The 21,358-nt window shown below is 36.0% G+C and overlaps 1 protein-coding gene across 2 annotated transcripts; it reads right to left on the minus strand.

Annotated features, from left to right (window-relative positions):
* Positions 1-14,736: 14,736 nt before the first annotated feature.
* LOC131168364 (uncharacterized) lies at positions 14,737-17,538 on the minus strand. 2 transcript variants are annotated; one of them, XM_058127733.1, is made up of 3 exons: positions 17,279-17,538; positions 17,116-17,182; positions 14,737-15,841 (listed from the first exon to the last, which is right to left on the minus strand). In XM_058127733.1, the coding sequence occupies exons 1-3, from the start codon at positions 17,345-17,347 to the stop codon at positions 14,982-14,984; spliced, it is 996 nt and encodes a 331-aa protein (XP_057983716.1). In that variant the 5' UTR covers positions 17,348-17,538; the 3' UTR covers positions 14,737-14,981. The 2 variants fall into 2 exon arrangements, with proteins under 2 accessions (XP_057983716.1, XP_057983717.1); XM_058127734.1 differs by having other exon boundaries at positions 17,116-17,174; positions 17,279-17,410.
* Positions 17,539-21,358: the final 3,820 nt, after the last annotated feature.

A 21,358-nucleotide genomic window follows, 5' to 3' on the forward strand; every position in this document is an offset into this window, starting at 1 on the left:
GGAACATATCTTCTAATATATGTATCGTCCTCTCAGTCTACCCGTCCTCTCAGTCTGCCCGTCTGACTGAGGATGGAATGTCGTGCTAAATGATACCTGAGACCGTAAAGCTTCCTGCAAGCTTCTCCAGAACCGTGACGTAAAATGCGAGTCTCGATATGACATAATAGATATGGGCACTCCATGTGAACAACCTATCTCCTGGAAGTAAATCTCCGCTAAACAGTTGATGGAATAACTGATCTTGATAGGGAGAAAATGGGCGATCTTAGTCAACTGGTCTACTATCACCCAAATCGCATTCTGGCCATACGATGTCGACGATAGCCCTGAAACGAAATCCATGGATATATGATCCCACTTCCACTCTAGGATAAATAACGGCTGCAACTGACCCGCTAGCCTCTGGCGCTCAGTTTTTACCTGCTGGCACTTCAAACACTAGGCTACATACTCTGCAATCTCTCTCTTCATACCACTCCACCAATAAAACTCTCGTAGATCCCTATACATTTTCATACTGTCAGGATGAACTGTATACAAAGATCTATGAGCCTCCTCTAAAATAGTCTTCCTAATGTCAGTATTGGCAAGAACACATGATCTAGAACGGAATCACAAAGCTCCATCATCTGCAATACTAAATTCCTCCCCCTGACCACTCTGCACTCTATCCATCACTTCTACTAATTCTGGGTCTTCTTTCTCGGCAGTTTTTATTCTTTCCTGCAGAGTAGGTTGTACAACTAGGCTGGCGATACATACTAGAGGATTACTCCCAATCAATTCAATGCCGAGTCTCTCTAGATCCATCATGACCGAACGCTGGATTTCCATAGTTGTCAAAGCTGATTCCCCAGACTTCCTGCTCAGTGCATCAGCTACCACGTTTGCTTTCCCTAGGTGGTAACTGATAGTACAGTCAAAGTCCTTAATCAACTCTAACCACCTTTTCTGCCTCATATTAAATTCCCTTTGGGTGAAGAAATACTTCAAACTCATGGTCAGAGAATATCTCACATTGTTCGTCGTACAGGTAATGCCTCCAAATTTTCAATGCGTGTACCATCGCAGCCAATTCAAGATCATGGGTAGGGTAGTTCTTTTCATATTCTTTCAATTGTCTGGACGCATATGCCACCATCCTACCATGCTGCATCAATACATAGCCAAGTCCCTTCAAGGACACATCACTGTAGATAGTATAACCCTCACCCCCAGACGGGATGATCAGTACTAGTGTTGTGACTAGCCTCTGCTTCAATTCCTAAAAACTCTGCTCACAGCTGTCGTCCCATTCAAATCTGGCATTCTTCCTAGTCAGTCGTGTCAGAGGCTCTAATAAAACTGAGAATCCCTTAACGAAACGACCGTAATAACCGGCTAATCCCAAGAAACCCCTAATCTCCTGGACATTTCTCAGTCTAGCCCAATTCACTACTGCATCAATCTTACTGAGATCCACAGAAATTCCGTCTCCTAAGATAACATGCCCCAAAAACACAACCTTCTCGAGCCAGAAGTCATATTTACTGAACTTTGCATACAGTTTCTTCTCCCTGAGCATCTACAAAACTTGCCTCAAATGTATCTCGTGCTCCTCATAGCTCCTTGAATAGACCAATACATCATCAATAAAAACAACAACAAACTGATCTAAATATGGATGAAAAATTCTATTCATCAAATCCATAAATATCGCAGAAGCATTCGTCGGAACAAATGGCATAACAAGGAACTCGTAATGCCCATACTTCGTCCTGAAAGTCGTTTTCGATACATCTTCCACTCTCACCTTTACTTGATGGTAGTCTGACCTGAGATCGATCTTAGAATATACCCGTGTACCTTAGAGCTAGTCAAACAAATCATCGATACAGGGTAGAGGATACTTGTTCTTGATGGTCACTTTATTAATCTTCCTGTAGTCTATGCATATCCTCATAGACCCGTCCTTCTTCTTCACGAACAGTACTAGAGCTCCCCACGGTGATACACTACGTCGTATGAAGCCCTTATCAAGCAAATCCTACAACTAATCTTTCAGTTCTGCCAACTCTACTGGCATCATTCGATACGGTGCTTTAGAGATCGGCGTTGTACCTGAAAGTAGATCAATGGAAAAATCTACCTCACGATTAGGTGGCAAACTCAAAAATTCATCCTGAAACACATTAATAAACTCCTTTACTATTGGCATACTGGTGAGCTTCACTTCATTCCTTATTGTTTCCTTCACAAAGGCCATAAATCCCTGACAACCACTCAAGAGCAGTCTCCTCACCTGAATGGCTGAAACCATCTGAGGTAGAGATTGCACTCGTGACCCTATAAATCTGAATTTTGGTCTTCCTGGCGGTCTAAAAAATACTTCTCTAGCATGGCAGTCTATACTAGCAAAATTAGCTGCTAGTTAATCCATGCCGAAAATAATATCAAATTCATGCATATCTAGCACTACCAAATCAACAGATAGAATCCTCCCCTGAACATTAACTGGACAACCACGGAGTACCCTACTACATCTCACTGCTAACCCGATCGGTGTCGCTACTAATAATTCAACATTTAGTGTTTGTGTTTCAGCCCCACACAATTAACACACCGCACAGATACAAACGAGTGTGGCCCCTGAGTCAAAGAGTGCAGTAACTTTAAATGAAAACATATTAACCGTACTTGTCACCATATCGCCGGCTGCCTCAACGTCACCCGGCGTCAGAGCAAAAACCCTGGCTGGGGCCATAAATCATTGTTGGCCTCCACGTGGCGCCTGATAGCCTCCTCAAGTAGGTCTAGGAGCAGGAGCAACACCAATATGAGTCTGACAATCCCTCATCATATGCCCTGGCTCCCCACACCGGTAGCAAACACCTCGCCCAGCACGACACTCCCCCAGGTGTCTCTTCCAGCAAGACAAGCAAGCTGGAGATAGATGCACACCCTGGAAATCGCAATTCCTGGTCTCCTATCTCCGATCTCTGTAATAACCACCTCTCTTCCATGAACCACGGCCGACTCCCTACTGGGAACGGAAGGTGCGAATCTCTTCTTCTGCCTCTGCTCCTCAGCTTCCAACCGCTCCCCAATCTCTGCTATAGTGGCTCTATCCACCAGCTCAGCAAAATCCTACAACTTCAGTATCGACACCTGCTTATAAATTTCTCTCCTCAGACCTCTCTCAAACTGTCGTACCTTCTTTACTTCATCTGGTATGATGTACAGGGAGAAGTGGGATAACTCAATAAACCCCTCTGCATATTGTTATACGGTCTACTGTCCCTGCTTCACATTCAGGAACTCCTCAATCTTCACTTCCCTAGACGAGGCTGGAAAATACCTGTCGAAGAATGTCTCCTTAAATCGCTCTCATGTCATCTCCATAGGTATCGTTCTCTACTACTCCAAAAGTTTCACCGCCGTCCACCACCTCTCAGCCTCTCCAGTCAGTCTGTAGGTAGCAAACAACACTCTCTGCTCCTTAGAACACTGCAGCACTGCAAATATTTTCTCTATCTCTTGTACCTAGTTTTTAGCGACTATAGGATCTGTCCCTCTTGAGAAACCCAGAAGATTCATCTTTCTAAATTTCTTTATCGAGCTACCGTGGCCTACCGATGGACCCCCCCCTCTATTCCCTCGATCTCTTAGCAATTTCGATCATTACTTGTTGCGCCACGCTGTGCAAAACTGCATTCGAATCACCGCCCGCAGCGCCTGAGGGTCCAGCACCCTTATTCCCACTAGCATGGGCACTACTGCCACCAGGGTCCATCCTAAAAAACAAATAACATAATTCAAAACCCCTTCACTATACATATTATCCAACTCATATAATATATTCTCCTAATTAATTCATCTCTTCTGATCTTAATTCAAGAATCAATCCTGCAACCTAAATACCCAACCCAACGATAGTTTATCATGACTTTCCTGAAATCATCACACTAGGAAAAGCACACAAACCACCATGGAAGTCTTGCATCTAGACTACAAAACCAGACCTCAAATCCCCTTATCCTACACTCTGATATTATTACTGCTACATTCTAGAGTCTACAAGACCTAGTAACCTGGCTCTGATACCAAACTGTAACATCATTCTTATCTTAATATAAAATAAAACATAATAAATAAAATAGTCAACCCGAACCCGTGGGTAGTGAGGACACCTATCATACACAGTAGAACCTAGGCAGTAGTAAATGTAAATCACATTCATCAACCATAAATGACATAATACCAGAGTCTACTATATTCCCAAAGATACTGTGTTTATATATACAATCTCCAAAATATCAAAATAAACCTAGGATCTTACAACAAAAATCTCCTGATCCTAGATTAGAACTTATCCTTCAAGTAGGGAAGTTCAACTCACTCAGTGGTGGCTCTGACCCGTCGGTCTCTCCGGGTTTCCTGAAATAATTTAAACTTAGGGTGAGACACCTGTCAGTAAGGGTAGATAAATTAAAATCAGTTGTGTGACAACATGAATATTTAATATTGTAATACATATATCATACATTTCACATATAATAAAACATAGATCGTAATATAGTTAAATAAACATATAATTTCATACTTCCAAGTAATCATATTAATTATGTATTATCTGATATAATCTATAATACTGAAAACTACCCAGGATGTATAACTAGATGATGTCATGTATTACCCCCCATGACGGGTTGTGCAGCCCGAAGGCGGGACACGACAATGGTTGGCCGACCACTACCAAGTCAAAAATGTCTGTAAGTACAATGGGTCCGCCACACCATGGTCCAGACTTCCAGGTGGATGTCTACACTCTACACTGAAAGCTATATCAACTATCCATCTCTCACCCTCTCGTGGGGGTGGTTAGCACCAATTTAATCATAGATATCTGATCTATAAGTTACGGTATTGTGCTCCTAAAACTAAATTAAACTAACATCCGGGTTCTGATAACATATAAAACATAAACATATACTGTTTATCGTAAATCAAATAATAGCATTTTCTGAATCTTACATTAACATAATAATTACAGCCACACACCAAAAACATCAATAAATACGGCCTTGTGCCGAATAACATGAGTAAATACGGTCTCGTGCCAAACATCAATTATGGCCTTGCGCCGAACATATCATTTATTCTTAAATCATAATTTACTGTGTTTAACATGTTATTCCCGAAAATATTTGTAAACATGCTTATTTTGTAAATTTAACTTGACATGGTATAATATATGTATATATATATATATATATATATATATATGTATAATAATATTCACGCCACACAAATTGAATGAAATCATATATTCCGTTCTGAAATCACATTTCCTATACAATTGTAGTATCTTCTCAAACTCACATTTTCTCAATTATACTTATATATAATCACATGCTTTCTGAAAATTATTCTACAATTAAATAATAGTAATTTCAATGAAAAATAACTGTTTTAATTTATCCCTTTACCTGGCAACTGAAAAGCCCCTCTATAATACTGGTCTTACACCCGTAAGAAACCCTAAGCAGTACCCTAAAAATGATAATTCTCATAACTAAACTTCAGTATTTATTCGAGTACATCATTTCCTTCAACTGTGGAAAGGCCAAATTTCGAATAAAAAGTCTTACCTCAACTCAAGGATGGATTTCAACGGAGTTCCGAATGGAGGAGAGAGAGAGAGAGAGAGAGAGAGAGAGAGAGAGAAAGAGAGGGTTTTGGCCGAAAATTATGCTTAAAAATGAAGTTCGAGCTATTTATACATTGGCCTTCGTCGACGAGCCACGTCACCTCTTTGACGAGGTCAAGAAGGCTCCTCGTCGACGAACTCTTCCCTTCATTGATGAAATTCAGAGTTGCCCACAAAACCCTTCTCGGTATCTTCTAGTCAACGAAACTTGTCTTTGTCGACGAGGCCCTCTTGTACCCTCGTCAACGAATCCCCTGTGTTCATCGATGAGGACCTGATAAGTTTCCTCAGTTATTTCTCACAAAGTGCAATGTCGTCAATGAAGTCTGCTACCTCCTTCTGTCTTTGTTTCCATTTCCCTCCCTCTTTATTATTATTATTTAAATACCATTATTCTTCAGGTCATTACATGTCAGGTGGCAGATACGAGCAAGTGGAAGTTTGCGATGAAAGACGAGATGAATTCACTCACCTCCAACAGAACGTGGGAACTAGCTGAGTTGCCCAAAGGTAAGAAGGCCCTTCACAACAAGTGGGTGTACAGAATCAAAGAGGAGCATAACGGCTCCAGAAGGTACAAGCCTCAGTTCGTAATCAAAGGCTTCGAACATAAGGAATGGATTGACTACACCGGCATCTTTGCACCAGTTGTGAAGCTGACAGCCATCAGATTAGTCTGCAGGAATCGAGCAGATGGGAATGTGGTGATTACAGAGAAGCTGAAATTGTATTCAACTTCAGTTGGTCTTCATGCCTGAAGACATATTTTGGGCATATCATTTATTCATGATACTGGTTGAGGAGACGTCTCTGTCTCCAAGTGGGAGATTGTTGTAGCTAGAGCCAAGAGACATAGCTGGAGTTTGAGTTGGAAACGCAGTTTGCATTTATCTCCATTTATCTTGATAAATGTAACTTCCCATTTGTGATTTATTGTATTCAAATTGTAATTAATTCCAAGCCCTGTAAATAGAGGAGCTGTGGAGTTGTGATATGTACAAGAGAAGCTCAGAGAGCAAATAGAAGAAAGAGAGGAGGAAGAGAGTGAGAGGAAGAAGAGAGTTGTATTTTTTTGGTGAATAGTGAATATGTGGTGTGCTCCGTGGACGTAGGTCGATATTGACCAAACCACGTTAAATTTCTAGTGTCATATTTTTCTGGTTGCTCACAGGGTCCTAACAAAGGTTTCATCAAACTAGAATGTGCTAAATAATACTGGATTCAACTCAACTCGTAATGATCTTATCTGCCTTTGGTTTACCATCTAGAAGAGACAAGATAAAGACATTTTTTTTTTGTTTTAAATATACAAAATTTCTTAAGTTGAGTAAGCCAATGGTGGGGAACCAACCAACTCCTACCTTCAAGAATCTTTTTTAGAGTTGTAATTATCTTCAAGTTGCTTCTTGATTCTTTTTTCTTTAAATTTGTGTCCATTATTATCATCAATATTAGTTGCATTTGCGTTTAGACTCTTTACAAAGACTTTATACACCTTACCTCAGCATAACACTAATTTCTTGCACCCATCATTGTCATATTTGTATGTGCTAGTAGAAAATAATATAATCAATAAATGATTTTACTGTTGATTCACAAAAATATCACATGCTTTTTTTTTTCCTATTTTGTGTCTTAATGATTATATATATTTAGTTATAAGCTATCATATTAAAGAATAAAGAACAACATTAAAAAAAAATCATTTTTACCAAATGAGTGTATCGAATCCTTGGGACTTGGTCTCCTATAAGACGTCCTAGTAGTGAAAAGGACTTTTAAGTTGGAGGTGTCGAGTTCAAACCTTGGGAGTCTGAGGGAATAGGGGATGGAAGATGGGCTACCTCCTATTGTGTAACCCAAGCCTATGTGAGCCTCCAATCAACTAAAACATTGAATACTTGAACCTACACACAACATTTATAATACATATTTTGATTAGTATCATTATTATATACAACAACAACCAGACTAAGCCTTAAGTCCTACTAGGTGGGATTGGCTATGAATTCTTTTCCGTCAATTTATGCGATCATGGACCATTTTTTTTTTTTTGACAGATTCAAGGCTATTAAATCCTTACTCGCTATCTTATTCTAAGTTATTTTAGGTCTACCCCTATTCCTTCTACTGCCCCTCACAGTAACTAACTCACTCTTCCTCACTGACACACTATGTGGCCTACGTTGCAAGTGTTCATACCATCTGAGTCATCCCTTCCTTATCTTATCTTTTATAGGAACTACACCTAACTTACCGTGAATATGTTCATTCTATAATTTATCTTTTAGTGTTATACCACACAACCATCTAAGTATTCTCATCGTGGCAACTTTTACTTTTTGGATATTCTATTTTTTTGTTGTCCAACATTCTAATCCATATAGCATAACTGGTCTTATAGTCATCCTATAATACTTCCCTTTAAATTTTAAGGGTATTTTATGATCACAAAGCATACTTGAAGCACTTCTCCATTTTACCCAACCTTCTTTAACTCTATGCATTACATCATCTTCAATTTCTTCATCAACTTGCATAATAGATCCAAGGTATTGAAATCTACAAGTGCTATTTATTTTGTCATCATCAAGTTTAACTTTGTCTCCAATATTCCTCCTACCACTACTAAAATTATATTTCATATATTCTATCTTATTTCTACTTATCCTAAAACCTCTAGATTCCAAAAGCTTCTCTCCATAATTCTAACTCAGTCTCTACTCTGCCCCTAGTTTCATCAATTTATACAATATCATTTGCAAACAACATATATCATGGAACCTCATTTTGAATACTCTTAGTTAGTCGGTCTATCACTTAAGTAAAAAGATAAAGGCTCAAAGAAGTTACATCATCTTCAATTTTTCCTTCAACTTGCATAATAGATCCAAGGTATCGAAATCTACAAGTTCTATTTATTTCTTCATCATCAAGTTTAACTTTGTCTCCAATATTCCTTTTACCATTACTAAAATTACATTTCATATGTTCTGTCTTATTTCTACTTATCCTAAAACTTCTAGATTCCAAAGTTTCTCTCCATAATTCTAACTCAATCTCTACTTTGCCCCTAGTTTCATCAATTAATATAATATCATTTGCAAACAACATACACCATGGAACCTCATTTTGAATACTCTTAGTTAGTTGGTCCATCACTTAAGCAAAAAGATAAAGGCTCAAAACAGATCCTTGATGTACACCTATGGTAATTGGAAATTCTCTAGTTTCTCTATCTATAGTCCTTACACTAGTCATTACTACATCGTACATATCCTTAATGGCATCAGTATATCTACTACAAACACCTTTTTTTTTCTAAAACCCGCCATAGAACTTCCCTAAGTACCTTATCATATGCTTTCTCTGGGTCAATAAATACCATATGCAAGTCCCTCTTCTTTTCCTTAAACATTTCCCTTAATCTTCTTAAAAGATATATAACTTCTGTGGTAGATCTTTCAGGCATAAAACCAATTTGATTTTCTGAGACCTTCATTTCTAGCCTTAATCTTTATTCAACTACCCTTTTTAATAGTTTCATTGTATGACTCATAAGTTTAATTCCACGATAGTTATTACAATTTTGAATATTTCCTTTATTTTTATATATAGGTATTAAAGTATTTTTCCTCTATTCATCTTACATTTTCTTAGTTTTTAATAATTTTATTAAATAAATTAGTTAACCATATAATTCCGTTATCACCTAAGCATTTCCAAATTTCAATTTGGATGTTATCCGGTCCTATAACTTTCTCATTTTTTATCTTTTTTAGTTCAAACTTAACTTCGTTAACTTTAACTTTGTGAATAAATCTCATATTTTTAATCTTTTCCACATTTGTCAAACCTAAGTTTAAGCCTTATATTCGATTTTCAATTAACAACTTACTAAAATAAATTCGTCATCTTTCTTTTATGTCTTCGTCCTTAATCAAGACAATATCATCCTCACTTTTTATGCATTCTACATTTCTGAAGTCATTACTCTTCCTTTCTCTAACTCTAGCAAGTTTAAATATATATCTTTTTCCTCTTCTTTTGTATCTAATCAATCATGCAAACCATTAAATGATCTATATTTAACTTCACTAACTGCCTTTTTTGTTGCATCTTTTCTCACCTCTTTATACTTTTCAAAGTTATCCATGTCTCTATATTTTTGCCACATTTAATACCAAATTATTTTTGTCTTTACAACCTTTTAGACATCTTTATCACACCACTAACTTTCTTTATTATTCGAGAATATTCCCCTTGATTTATCTAAAATCTCTTTTGTTATCTTTTTAATAGAGCTAACTAATATACTCCAAGGAGTATTTGTATCTATCTCATCCTCTATAGTCCAATCCCCATCTTTGATCATTTTATCTTTAATTTTTATTATATTATCCCTCTTTAAGTTCAACAATCTAGTTATCTTACACTGGTTTATTTTATCATTTTTCTTCCATTTTTTAATACATATATCTATAAGACTCTATGTTGTGTGGTTAGACTTTCACCTAGAATAACTTTATAATCCTTGCATGACAAACAATCTACCCTCCTAGTTAAAAAAAAATTATTTGACTTCTATTTTGTCCACTTTTAAAGGTTATTAAGTGTTCTTTTCTCTTCTTATAGCAAGTATTCATTATACTAAAATCATATGACATAACGAAATCTAAGATCATATCTTCATGCTCATTTTTGTCTCCATATTCATATCCTTTATGCATCGTCTCATAACTTTTATTATTCCTTCCAACATGTCCATTTAGATCTCCTCCTATAAATATTTTCTCAGTCCCTAGTATGTCTTGTATACTACTATCCATATCTTCCCAAAATTGTTTCTTAAGATTTTATGCTAAGCCTACTTGAGGAATATAAATACTAATGATATTTATTATCTCTTGGCTTAATACCATCTTGATTTTTATAATTATATCTCCTACTCTGTTTACATCAACAACGATATCTTTTAAATTTGTGTCTACAATAATTCCAACTCTTTTCTTATGTTTTCCTTTTCCAGTGTACCAAAGTGTAAATCCTAATTTATCAACTTCTCTAACCTTCTCCCCTACGCACTTAGTTTCTTTAAGGCAAATTATATTAATTTTTCTTCTAATTATTGTGTCCACAATTTTCATACTTTTACCCACAAATGTCCCTATATTCCAAGTTGCTAATCTAATCCTAGTTTCCTGAACTAACTTCTTTACCTTCCCACATCTAGAATGATGCAGGATTCCTCACATATTTGACACCATACCCGAGCGCTGACACGGCGCGTCGCTTCGGGATGATGACCTTGCCCACTTGTCACTACACACGAGTGGTACAAGTGTAAAGCGTCACTCGTATAGGATGTCCCAGCAAATATTCGGTAAGGATTCATATCATAGTGATATGAAAAATTTTACACTTGCTATCAGCTACCTAACGCAACCCTCCTCCTCTACTAAGGCTTAGGTCCGACCGTGCTTTAAAAAAATGAGGACATTAAGTGCATCACAGGTGGAGTTAGTATCATTATTATATATATTAGTATCATTATTATATATATTATAAATATGTAAAGGGTGATCCTTCTAGATAAATTTAATATATTTTAATGATATTTTCAAAATTGGGGAATTGAATCATCAAAAACTAATTCCCATTTTTTTTCCTATTACATTAGTTTTATTATTGAATAATATTTATAGAAGGGTATTTAAGAAATAAACGGGGGAGAATACTCTCTATGTATGTATAGATATGGATATAGTTATGTTGGCATTAAAATTTTGTATAGTTGGGTTGGCCATTGTCTTATCTAGGGGTTCTTTTGGGAGGTAATCCTAGATCATCTAGTTTTTTGGGATCTAGTGGTGGAGCGTCCAAGCGTTTAGATGGGTGGAAGGAAGCCTCTTTTTTTCTTTGGGAGGATCACTTTAATTCGGGTCTCTCTTTCTAGTATTCCATAGTATTTTCTTTCTATCTTTAAAATTCCAATGGGAGTCACAAGTAAGATTAAGAGAATTATGAGAGATTTTCTTTGGTAAGGAATAGTGACTTCTAAGGATCATGTGGTGAGTTGGGAGGTGGTTTGGACTAAAAGAGAGGGTGGTCTGGGTCTTGGAAATTTGGTGTCTAAGAACACAGCTCTTCTAGCTAAATGGCTTTGGTGGTTCCCACTAGAGGTTTCTTCAGTGTGACATAAAGTTATCGAAAGTAAATTTGCACTCGATGGAAATGGATGGGATACTAATTTGGGTTCTAGATGCTCTTTGGAAAGAAGTCCGTGGAAAGCTATCTCTCATATTTACCCTCTCTTTATTCCCCATACAAAATTTGTTTAGGATAAGGGCTGTAATATCCATTTTTGGAAAGACATATGGATGGGAATGTTGTTCTGTCCACCCTTTCTCCTCACCTTTTTCGCTTGAGCTCAAGGCAAAATGATTCCATTTCCTCGTTTAGTGTAGACTCGGGTGGTCCTTCACCTCCTTCAGATCTTCATTTCAGGGGAGCCTTGAATGATAAGAAAACTATTTTATCTTCGTTGTTAGTTATGTTAAATACTAGTAGGGTATCTTTTGAATGATAGTCAATATTGTTTGTTGGAATCTGAATATTGTTCGTTGGAATCTTGTAAATCTTTCTTTAAATTCTTCGTTGAGACAAATTTCTCCTTTCCACACCCCCCACCCCCCCCCCCCCCCCCCTCCTCTCTCTCTTAAAATCAAATGTTTCTTTGGTTGATTGTGCTTAATAGGATAAATTTGAATGACTTGTTGCAGAGGAGGCCTAATATATGTATGCTTTGCTTTGATTGTTTAGAATCAGTTTCACATCTTTTCTTGCACTGCGATTTTGCATGGAAGGTTTGGAGTAAGTTAAATTACTTTGAAGAAAGCTGAGTTTGTCAGGGTTCTTGGCAATTTCTTTTGTAGGTTTGGGGGGAAGAAGGAATGAATTGCATTACAGAATTGTGCCTCATTTGCAGTGTTTTGGGGCTTGCGAAAGGAACGTAACCTGTGCATATTTTCAGGATTGAAGTTACCATATTGGTTGGTGTGGGAAAAGGTTATTTTTATGGCTACTTTATGGCGTGCGGAATATGGAAATTTCAAGGAAATGTGTATTTCAGATGTTCAGCGCAATTGGCAGCCCCGGACCCTTCTTACAGCGTGCTGATTTTCTTTTGTTGACTTTTATTTTTTGTGTTTTTTCCTTTTTGGTTTTCCTGGAGATTCCCAGATTTCATCAAGGAGATGTCCTCTCTCCTGATTGTACATTCTTTCTTTATCTAATGAATTTCTTCTTTCTATAAAAATAAAATAAAACTAGCAGCTATCTTTCCTGTATTCATGCATGTGTTATTTTGAGTTGAAATAAAAGGACGGGTTTCTCTGTAAGTGTGCTCAAAGCAGACTACCCAGTATGCAAATTAGGTTTCTTCTCAATTTAATCAAATAAAAGGATGGGCGTACTGCATTATCAATCATCTGGATCTGCAAGCACTGAAGGGTAAATCTCGAATCTAATTCACCAGGATCGTTCCAAACCCAAATTCCATAGGATGTAGATCTCCAAAAACAGCCACAACTCAACCACCAGAGGTTCAAAATTCATATACCCAGGTTAACAGCAAACCCATTCCTCCTTAACTTTCTTATTTTGCTTCATTTTTAATCATATTTGAATAAAGTTTCATTTTCAATGGTATTGATATAGAGAGAAAATACAAATGAAAATTTTTATTTATTTTTCCTTACTTTTGTTCACAAAATCCTTGATCCAAACAGCAGCTTTAAGGCCTTCTATTTATAAGGTGATACAATGTTACAAGTCTAGTTTTTTGACATTATTTATTTGCTAGCCTTTTTTTTTCAAATTACTTTACAATATAATTGGGTGTTGTTTTGGCTGTAGATGAACATTTAGTATTCTTGCCCTAAATGGGGGGGCAGGGGAGGGGGGGGGGGGGTGTGGTGGAGGATTAGTAAATGGAGAAGGAGATTAAAACATCTATTATGTATTCCTATCTATCACAAAAAGGGAAAAAAAAAATAAGAGGAAAGGACTCAAAGGAGAGCAAGTACAGGAGAGCTCACAATCATGTGTAAACCGTAAAAGATGTTGGGCAGCTTGTGTGCAGAATCGAAGTTTAAATTTGGCAGCAACTTGCAGTAATGGCCCCAAAGCAGCAGCATTGTAGAAAACAGTGACCAGGTTCTAGCAGAGAGAGTTTCACCAGCCAATGAGAAACAAAAAATAAAAAAAAGGCATGCTTGGGGCTGTCAGGGATAAAGTATTTAAGGATTGAATCTTTACCTTGACCACCAGAGCTCATGCAGTACCCATGGTTTGCTGGGTGATGCAGGAAGGCAATCCTACAGATTACAAAAAATGCCAGATTACTAGAACTGTCTATTCCATTGCCTCCTTCGCACCTATTGAAAATATTCAGTTCAGCAGAGAAGTCTTCAAAAGCCCATAAAATGGACCAGTAACATATCAGAAAATGAGAGAAACCGCCTCTGAAAAATCTGCAGAAGCATGAGATCTCCAGACTCCCGTAAAACTCAGCAAATGAACTCTGAATAAAATGCCGTTGCAATGAGAATAACTAACTTTAAGACCCAATTATTCAACTGAAAAAGCAACAGATCGAAAGGCAAAAACGTAGCTATGCGCCAACAGTGGCCCCTACACTGCTAAGCAAAACAACTTGGAATTATCCTGGCACTGAAAAAATATCACGATGTAATGAACAAAACATACAATTCTCACACATTCAAGTACATACTAAAATAAATAAAAAGAAAAAACAGATAAAAAGTCCAGATAGCCATGGGCAATTAACATTTGTATTCACTGGTAGATATGTGAAGAAAATTATTGACTTACAATGTGAGGAGCAGATGAAACAAATCACATTTCAGCAACATCAACTGCTGCAACTACTGGAGTAGCATTGGTACACATGGTTAATGGATAGTTCAAAGAACACAATTAGAGACAGGAACAAAAATATTGTACTAGATTCGACAAAAATATCCACAACAATGCATGCATTGCACGTAATCACATAAATTTCCTACAACATTTGTAAAACATCTTACACATAAGAACAACCTCATTAGAGGTCCAATTCAGCTACTGAAAAATTCAGACACCTATCTACTACTCACATACTCCTCATTGCTAATCAAAACTTTAGCATTGACAAACGACTAATACACCATTACACCAGAAAATAAGGGGAGCGGGGTATGAGATTTTAGAGATAAGAAACTCTTTTCTAAGATCTAGTGCTCATGCTGCAAGAATGAGTCATCTGAAATGGTGGAACCCCTCCATTGGAGCCTATATCGCAATTTGTAGCATCATACTGCTTCCGGCAGCCTGGACATCTTCCATCTGCTTCAAGAATCTTTTTGTGGCAAAAAAGGCAAAGTCGAAATCCACACGAACATGGGAAGAACCTTGAGTCAGTGAGATCCAAGTCCTCATAGCAGATTGGACATGAAGAAGGCTGGGAAACAATACTCTGCCATGCCCAAGGGATGGTTCCATGGCCACCGTGCCAGTCTGAATTCATGGAAAAACAATGCTGCTTTGACAAGTTTGGAAGACTCCGAGGACGAAAAGCATCATCAGGCCTCCATGCTCGACAAGCTGGCTGGGGCCCTGTGTCCATTCCACCATTCTCTGTTTTCAACAAACCCATGCTGGAATTCTGGTTAGATTGTTGAAGATTAGCTGGTGTAATAATAGTTTCAAGTTGGCCAGATGGTGCTGAAACAAGTCTTCTGTGTTCGTCATCTAAGGTCAATGCATCTGCAACAGCTTCCCAGTCATCCAGGCAGCCATCAACCTCTTCTTCCTCACTGACGCTTCCAGAGCAATAACCACAGCTGCTGCTGCTGCTACTTTCAGGAAAATGTTTCCTTGAATCATTACGACCCAAGCTGCTGCCAACTGGGCTATTCATCAAGGATTCCAAATCTCTGTCATGTATACTCAACCCCTCAGTCTCCATCCCTGTAGATCTTTTTTCTAGATTCTCAGACAATCTGTTCTTTTCATTTGAAATCAGCATAGGTGCAGGTAGGGATCCAACCATCCTATTTGTATCCATACCGCATCCCTTGTTCTTCACTGCAATAGCAATCAACCAACAAACATTAATGAATTAAAAATAATTTTGTTTGTCCCGCAATTTCGACCAACCTAGTTTGAGCCCATGTTTCTTTGTCAGGATTAAACTGGTTTGCTTTCTAATATGTGTATTTAGGTGCACATTTGAACATTTAAAATAGCCACACTACATGTGGTAATGAGTTCAAAACACCCTCTATAAATTTTGTACAGCTAAACAATTAACAAAATACATCTCAATCACGCTTCTTTGTCTTCAAAAAATACATGACCTTTATCCCAAGTAGATTGGATTTGTGGCCAACATAAGAACAGACAACCCTTCATCATAAGATCGTGCAGAGAATACCATAAATTTTTAATAAAAATAAAAAGGGGTTGAATACAAATTTTTAATAGAAATGCAGGAGGGGTTGAACAACAAGAAACATACTGCACCATTTTCTCTTTAACCCTATGTTTGCTTCAAAAAAAAGTGAAGAAAGGAAAAGGGAAATGCTTATAAATGCTAATGAGAGGAAGCCAATTTCTAAACACTATCAGACCATCTTCTTCATTGTTTCTGAGAAATAGATAAAGTTAAAATTTTGGAAAGAGGGCATATAATAATAATAATAATCCAAGTGTTAGCGTTTTTTTTTTCAAAATGAAATCTTAAATAAACTAAGACAATAAAAGGTTAAGCTCAATGGAGCAAAGGAGTTTTTTCTTTTTTTTCTCTCAACCTCAAAATAAAAATTTAATATTCAAGATTCTAAGTATTTCCCTGCATTTTTCCCCAACAGAACAAAGCATAACTAGTACCCATGTTACTTTTGGTGATTTATTTTATACCCATGGATTGGCTGTTTGCTTACTGGCTTCATATAATTCAGAAGCTCGGGGGGATATAGCTCAGTTGGTATAGCTATGCTCTTGCAATTGGGTCAAACAGAGATAGTAATTTCTTTAGGTCCAAGCAATAAAAATAAAAATAAAATAACTTCGAATTATTTTTGGTCAGAGATTCGGAAACTTGTTCCCGACTACCAATTGGAGGACATGGTTCTGTGCCCATCAAGAATCTCCAGAGCTAACTGAAAAAACCCGATAAACTTCACCCAAGATTAACCGAAAAAAAAGCCCTCTGGATAACAGGGGCGGTGGCAAAAGTCACATAAAAGGTTTTGCTCCAAACAATTTTCCGCCAAAACAATCAGAACCCAAAGAATCAAAAGATTGAACTCGACACCAATATCAAATTAAAAACGAAAAGAAATCATTCACAGGCGTACCCTGAGAAAGCCATTGCTCCCGCCGAACATCCAGTTTGCACTGCTTCAGCTTCGCCAATCTGTTCCCCTAAAAACCAAACAATAAAATCACACTGACGCCATATGAAAATTTTAAAATGTAACGCAAGAAACAAAAACAAAACCCAAAGGAATGCGCATTTACCCTCTTCTTCTTCCCCAAATCCTTGGAGACAGCAGCGGCGGCAGAGTTGGATACAGAATCAGAATCCATGGCTTCTCAATGAGAACAATCGATCAATTGGCAAAACCCCAAACTTTCCCGGCAAGAAGAATGAAATGAAAACCACAAGAGAGAGGAGAGGATGCGGATAACGCGGTAGACTCTGATGGTTCTGCGGCCCAGAGAAGCCCCTCCGGCGTTCGCCTTTTATAGTGTCGTATGATAATGCCAAATTTCCGTATGAGTTATAACATTCCAATAGACGCCTTTCTTAACAGTTATCACTTGTTATAAAATTCACATCCAATTTTCTACCTAAACTCATAATAATTACTAATTATGAAATTTTAAATTTTTTTTTTATTTTATTACGTAGGAACTTCAGTCACCAACAAGCCCTTTAGATCCCTTAGTATGGCACCAAATCTACGAATCAGCGTCCTCTCCCTAGGTTTCGTTGATCAGGTAAAGTCCGGAATGCGGACATGGCTTCTATACATCAATTGGATGTTTAGTCAACCCAACCCCCCAAACACATCTTCATTACCAGTCACGGTCTCCGCTGACTCACAGATAACTCTCACCATCCACGATCCTCTTTAGCTCATAAAGCGAACTCTCACAATCCACGATCTCCGCTGACTCACAAAGTAAACTCTCACCATCTACAGGTATCGCTGACTCCGTAAGTGTATCTACTTGAAATTGAACCTCCAATACTCATTCTTACTTGATTATTCGATATGTATTGTTTAGGACATATTTTGTATTTCAATTTGATTGTTCTCAGAAGTATTATTTATATAATTTTGATTTTTCTGTGAACAGCATTTTATGCATTAAAGGTAATTGCCAATTGAAAGTTATAAAATAAATTAGTATATCTCAATTATGAGTTATCAATTAATATTTTTCTCTTCATTATACTTAAAAGTTACTAAAGCTTATAATGCTTATCTTATTAACATATTGATTAATCATAAATGAATAAGTAATTTAATAAATTAATTCAAATTTTGAATTTTTGGAATTTTTGGTAACTCTCTTATGATCTTTTCATGGCTAATCTATAATCTCTTAAAAATTTAAAGCTTCAACCGTGCTTTTAATTATTAATGAAATGAAATTATTCAACTCATTTTTTTTTCTTTCATTCATATTCCTTCCCTTAATCTTATACCAATATGCCAATGTCTAGCTTTTGAAGTTTGAACTTGGTTCACAAACATTAATTTTAATTAAATAATAGATGTATAAGTATTGAGAATGAATTGTAAAAATAACAAAAAGAGAAAATGTTGCAAAACAGAAAACGTTTCAAGGCACGTTATAATATCGTTTTCCTTAAAACGTTATTTGCTCCCACAAAATTGATATGTACTGAGTCAATAAATAGGTTTTCAGGATACAATAAAGTCCATAAAATAATCTAATATCAGTTTACTTTATATACAAACGAAAAACTGATCACAAACACTCTTAGAAGAGTCTAAATAAATTTCTAATTTTCTATTTCTATAGAAAACAGAACCCAGGATTGAAGAAGGTATAATTTGTAAAAGCTTTATGAGAGAGAGAGAATGAGAGAATGATCGAATATTTCTATATATTCTTGGAGTCTTTTTCGATAAGTTACATATGTTCAAATCTATTTCATTAACTGTCATTCGCGAAGTGGATTTCTAAAATCGACCTGGTGGCTAGGGGTGAGCATAATTCAGGGAAACTTGAATTAACCGATTTAACCGACTGAAATTGGTCGGTTCAGTTTGGGTAAAAAAGTCAGTTCGGTCGGTTCGGTTAAGCTTCACCAAAATTCGGTGAATCGTTTTTCGATTCGGTGAATAAGAAATATAAATTTGATTAACCGATTTAATAATTAATTAAATTTAAAATAAAAATTAATATATGTTAAATAATTAAGTTTCATCAAAATTCTGTTTTTAATAATTAGTTTTAAATAATTTCGGTTAAATTCGGTTAATCGAATTACCTGAACAGGTAATTCAGTCAAGCAAGGTTCGGTTAATACCCCTTATTTGGTCGGTTCATTTAGTGGAAATGATTAATCAAAATTTTCGATTAATTAACCGAATTTCGCTGAACCGATCGTTTGCTCACCCCTACTGTCGCACCCTGGTCAACCCTTGGTCGACACAGTTTGAAATATATTCAATTCTTTCTTTGTGTTCAGTAGACCTAGTTGCACTTCCAAGGTCTCCTAATCGAGACATTCTGGAAAATAAATTGTTCTGACTTCATATTGCACCATTTGATTTTAGAAAATATAAGATTAATTTTAAATCATCTGATCATAATCAACGGCCATGATCTCGCAACGATGCAGCCAAGCAAAGTGCTAAGTGCTTGTGCGCCAACTAAATGCGCCACTAGCGCCCTAAAGCCCAAGCACGCACACATGGCGTGCGTATGCATGTGCGAAGCACCATTCTAGGGTGTACTAGAGTACATACTAGCACTATCTCTTAACCAACTTTAAGAAATTATTTTACCTTATCATTTATTAATGACTTTTCCTTTTTTACTTTTTTCAATGTGGGACAAACTCACATAACATTAAATGCCCCTCGTGAATGCTTTAGAGAATTTATAAATAGAAGACTTTGAAAACCTCCATAAAATCGATTATTTTAAAAAATATTTCAACATAAATTTGCAGTAAAAAGTCTCATTATTCATAATAGAATAATTATGCTTAATATTTGGTTGTAGAAGTATAGAGTGTTATAAATATTTATTTGGATGCATATAATAATTGTGAGATTTTTCGTTTCCATACTCAAAGTAATGGCTTTCGTTTCGTTTATGTAATCGAAGTTCAATGGAATCAAAATTTTGTGCATGACTTCAATTTTAAATTTGATTTACACAAATAAGGGTAAAATTGCATTCTAACCATAGTTCTAATCCACAATCAATAAAATGGTAATTAATCTTCTTCTTACAAGAAAGAACCACAATTCCGAACTAATCACAATTTCATTCTTAACTCAATTGTAACCCTCACTTAATAACACATTTTAAAAAATACAAATGGATCGTCTCTCATTGATGTTATCATCGATAATAATAACAACACTATAACAATAACAACAACAACATTAATTATTAAAATCTATCATTTATAATAGAATTGCTATTATAATTAATTACACATAATAAATAAAATAAAAATTTATTTTCATTTTTTGTCTACAATTTATCTATATATTCGTATTATTTTATTTATGATACATCCAATTTACACACACGTGTGTGTATATATATATGAGTTTGATTCAAAAATGTATGACAAATGTGAAATATAAAATTACTTATCATTATCTTAATTTTTTTTGTTTCAACTTGAAATTATATAATTTTATGAACAGTTAGAGGTGAGCTTGGCACTCCTTTTTTTTTTCCTAATTTTTCATTTTAAAAGTAAAGGTAATGCATTTGATAACAATTTTTTAACTTTTAAAATGCCAGCATTTAATTTTTTTTAGGAATCATTTAAAGGTTAGAAGTTGGAAGATTTTAAAAGTGAAAAACTAACTTTTTTACTAACAAAATATTCTACTCCTTCATTGTCCTTCACTTTTTTAAAAAAATATTATAAAATTATTATTATTATTATTATTATTATTATTATTATTATTATTATTATTATTATTATTATCTTTTTCACATAGGTTTTTACAACAATATTAATGAGTTCCTTTAGTGTTGGCTTTTTGAGCCCGATTTCTATTTTGATGCTGACAAACCAACAGTATCTTATGTGTGCATTTAATGTTTGAACAGGTTATCATTTCAACACGAACATAAGATACTGCAAAATGGAAACCAGTAGGGACATAAAGCTCACACACTCTTGATGAATTCCATTGAAAATGAAGAGTAAGAGAAGAAGACATTTTGATTTTAATTTTATTGCATTTATTTTTATTATTTGGTCTGTAATAATGCATACATCTTGCATGATATGTTTTGAATGCTTAGATGACCGTAGATTGACCATAGGAAACCAAATGACCTTAGGGACCCTTCGGTTGACTT

This window comes from Malania oleifera, chromosome 11 (assembly GCF_029873635.1).
Source record: "Malania oleifera isolate guangnan ecotype guangnan chromosome 11, ASM2987363v1, whole genome shotgun sequence".
In the NCBI taxonomy this organism is placed as follows: Eukaryota; Viridiplantae; Streptophyta; class Magnoliopsida; order Santalales; family Ximeniaceae; genus Malania; species Malania oleifera.

Coding starts and splice junctions, on each gene's coding strand:
- LOC131168364 (XM_058127733.1), bottom strand. CDS start 17,347: ATGGATTCTGATTCTGTATCCAACTCTGCCGCCGCTGCTGTCTCCAAG. Junction 17,183..17,278: donor ATTTGGGGAAGAAGAAGAGG/GTAAATGCGCAT, acceptor TTTGGTTTTTAG/GGGAACAGATTGGCGAAGCT. Junction 15,842..17,115: donor GGAGCAATGGCTTTCTCAGG/GTACGCCTGTGA, acceptor TTGCTATTGCAG/TGAAGAACAAGGGATGCGGT.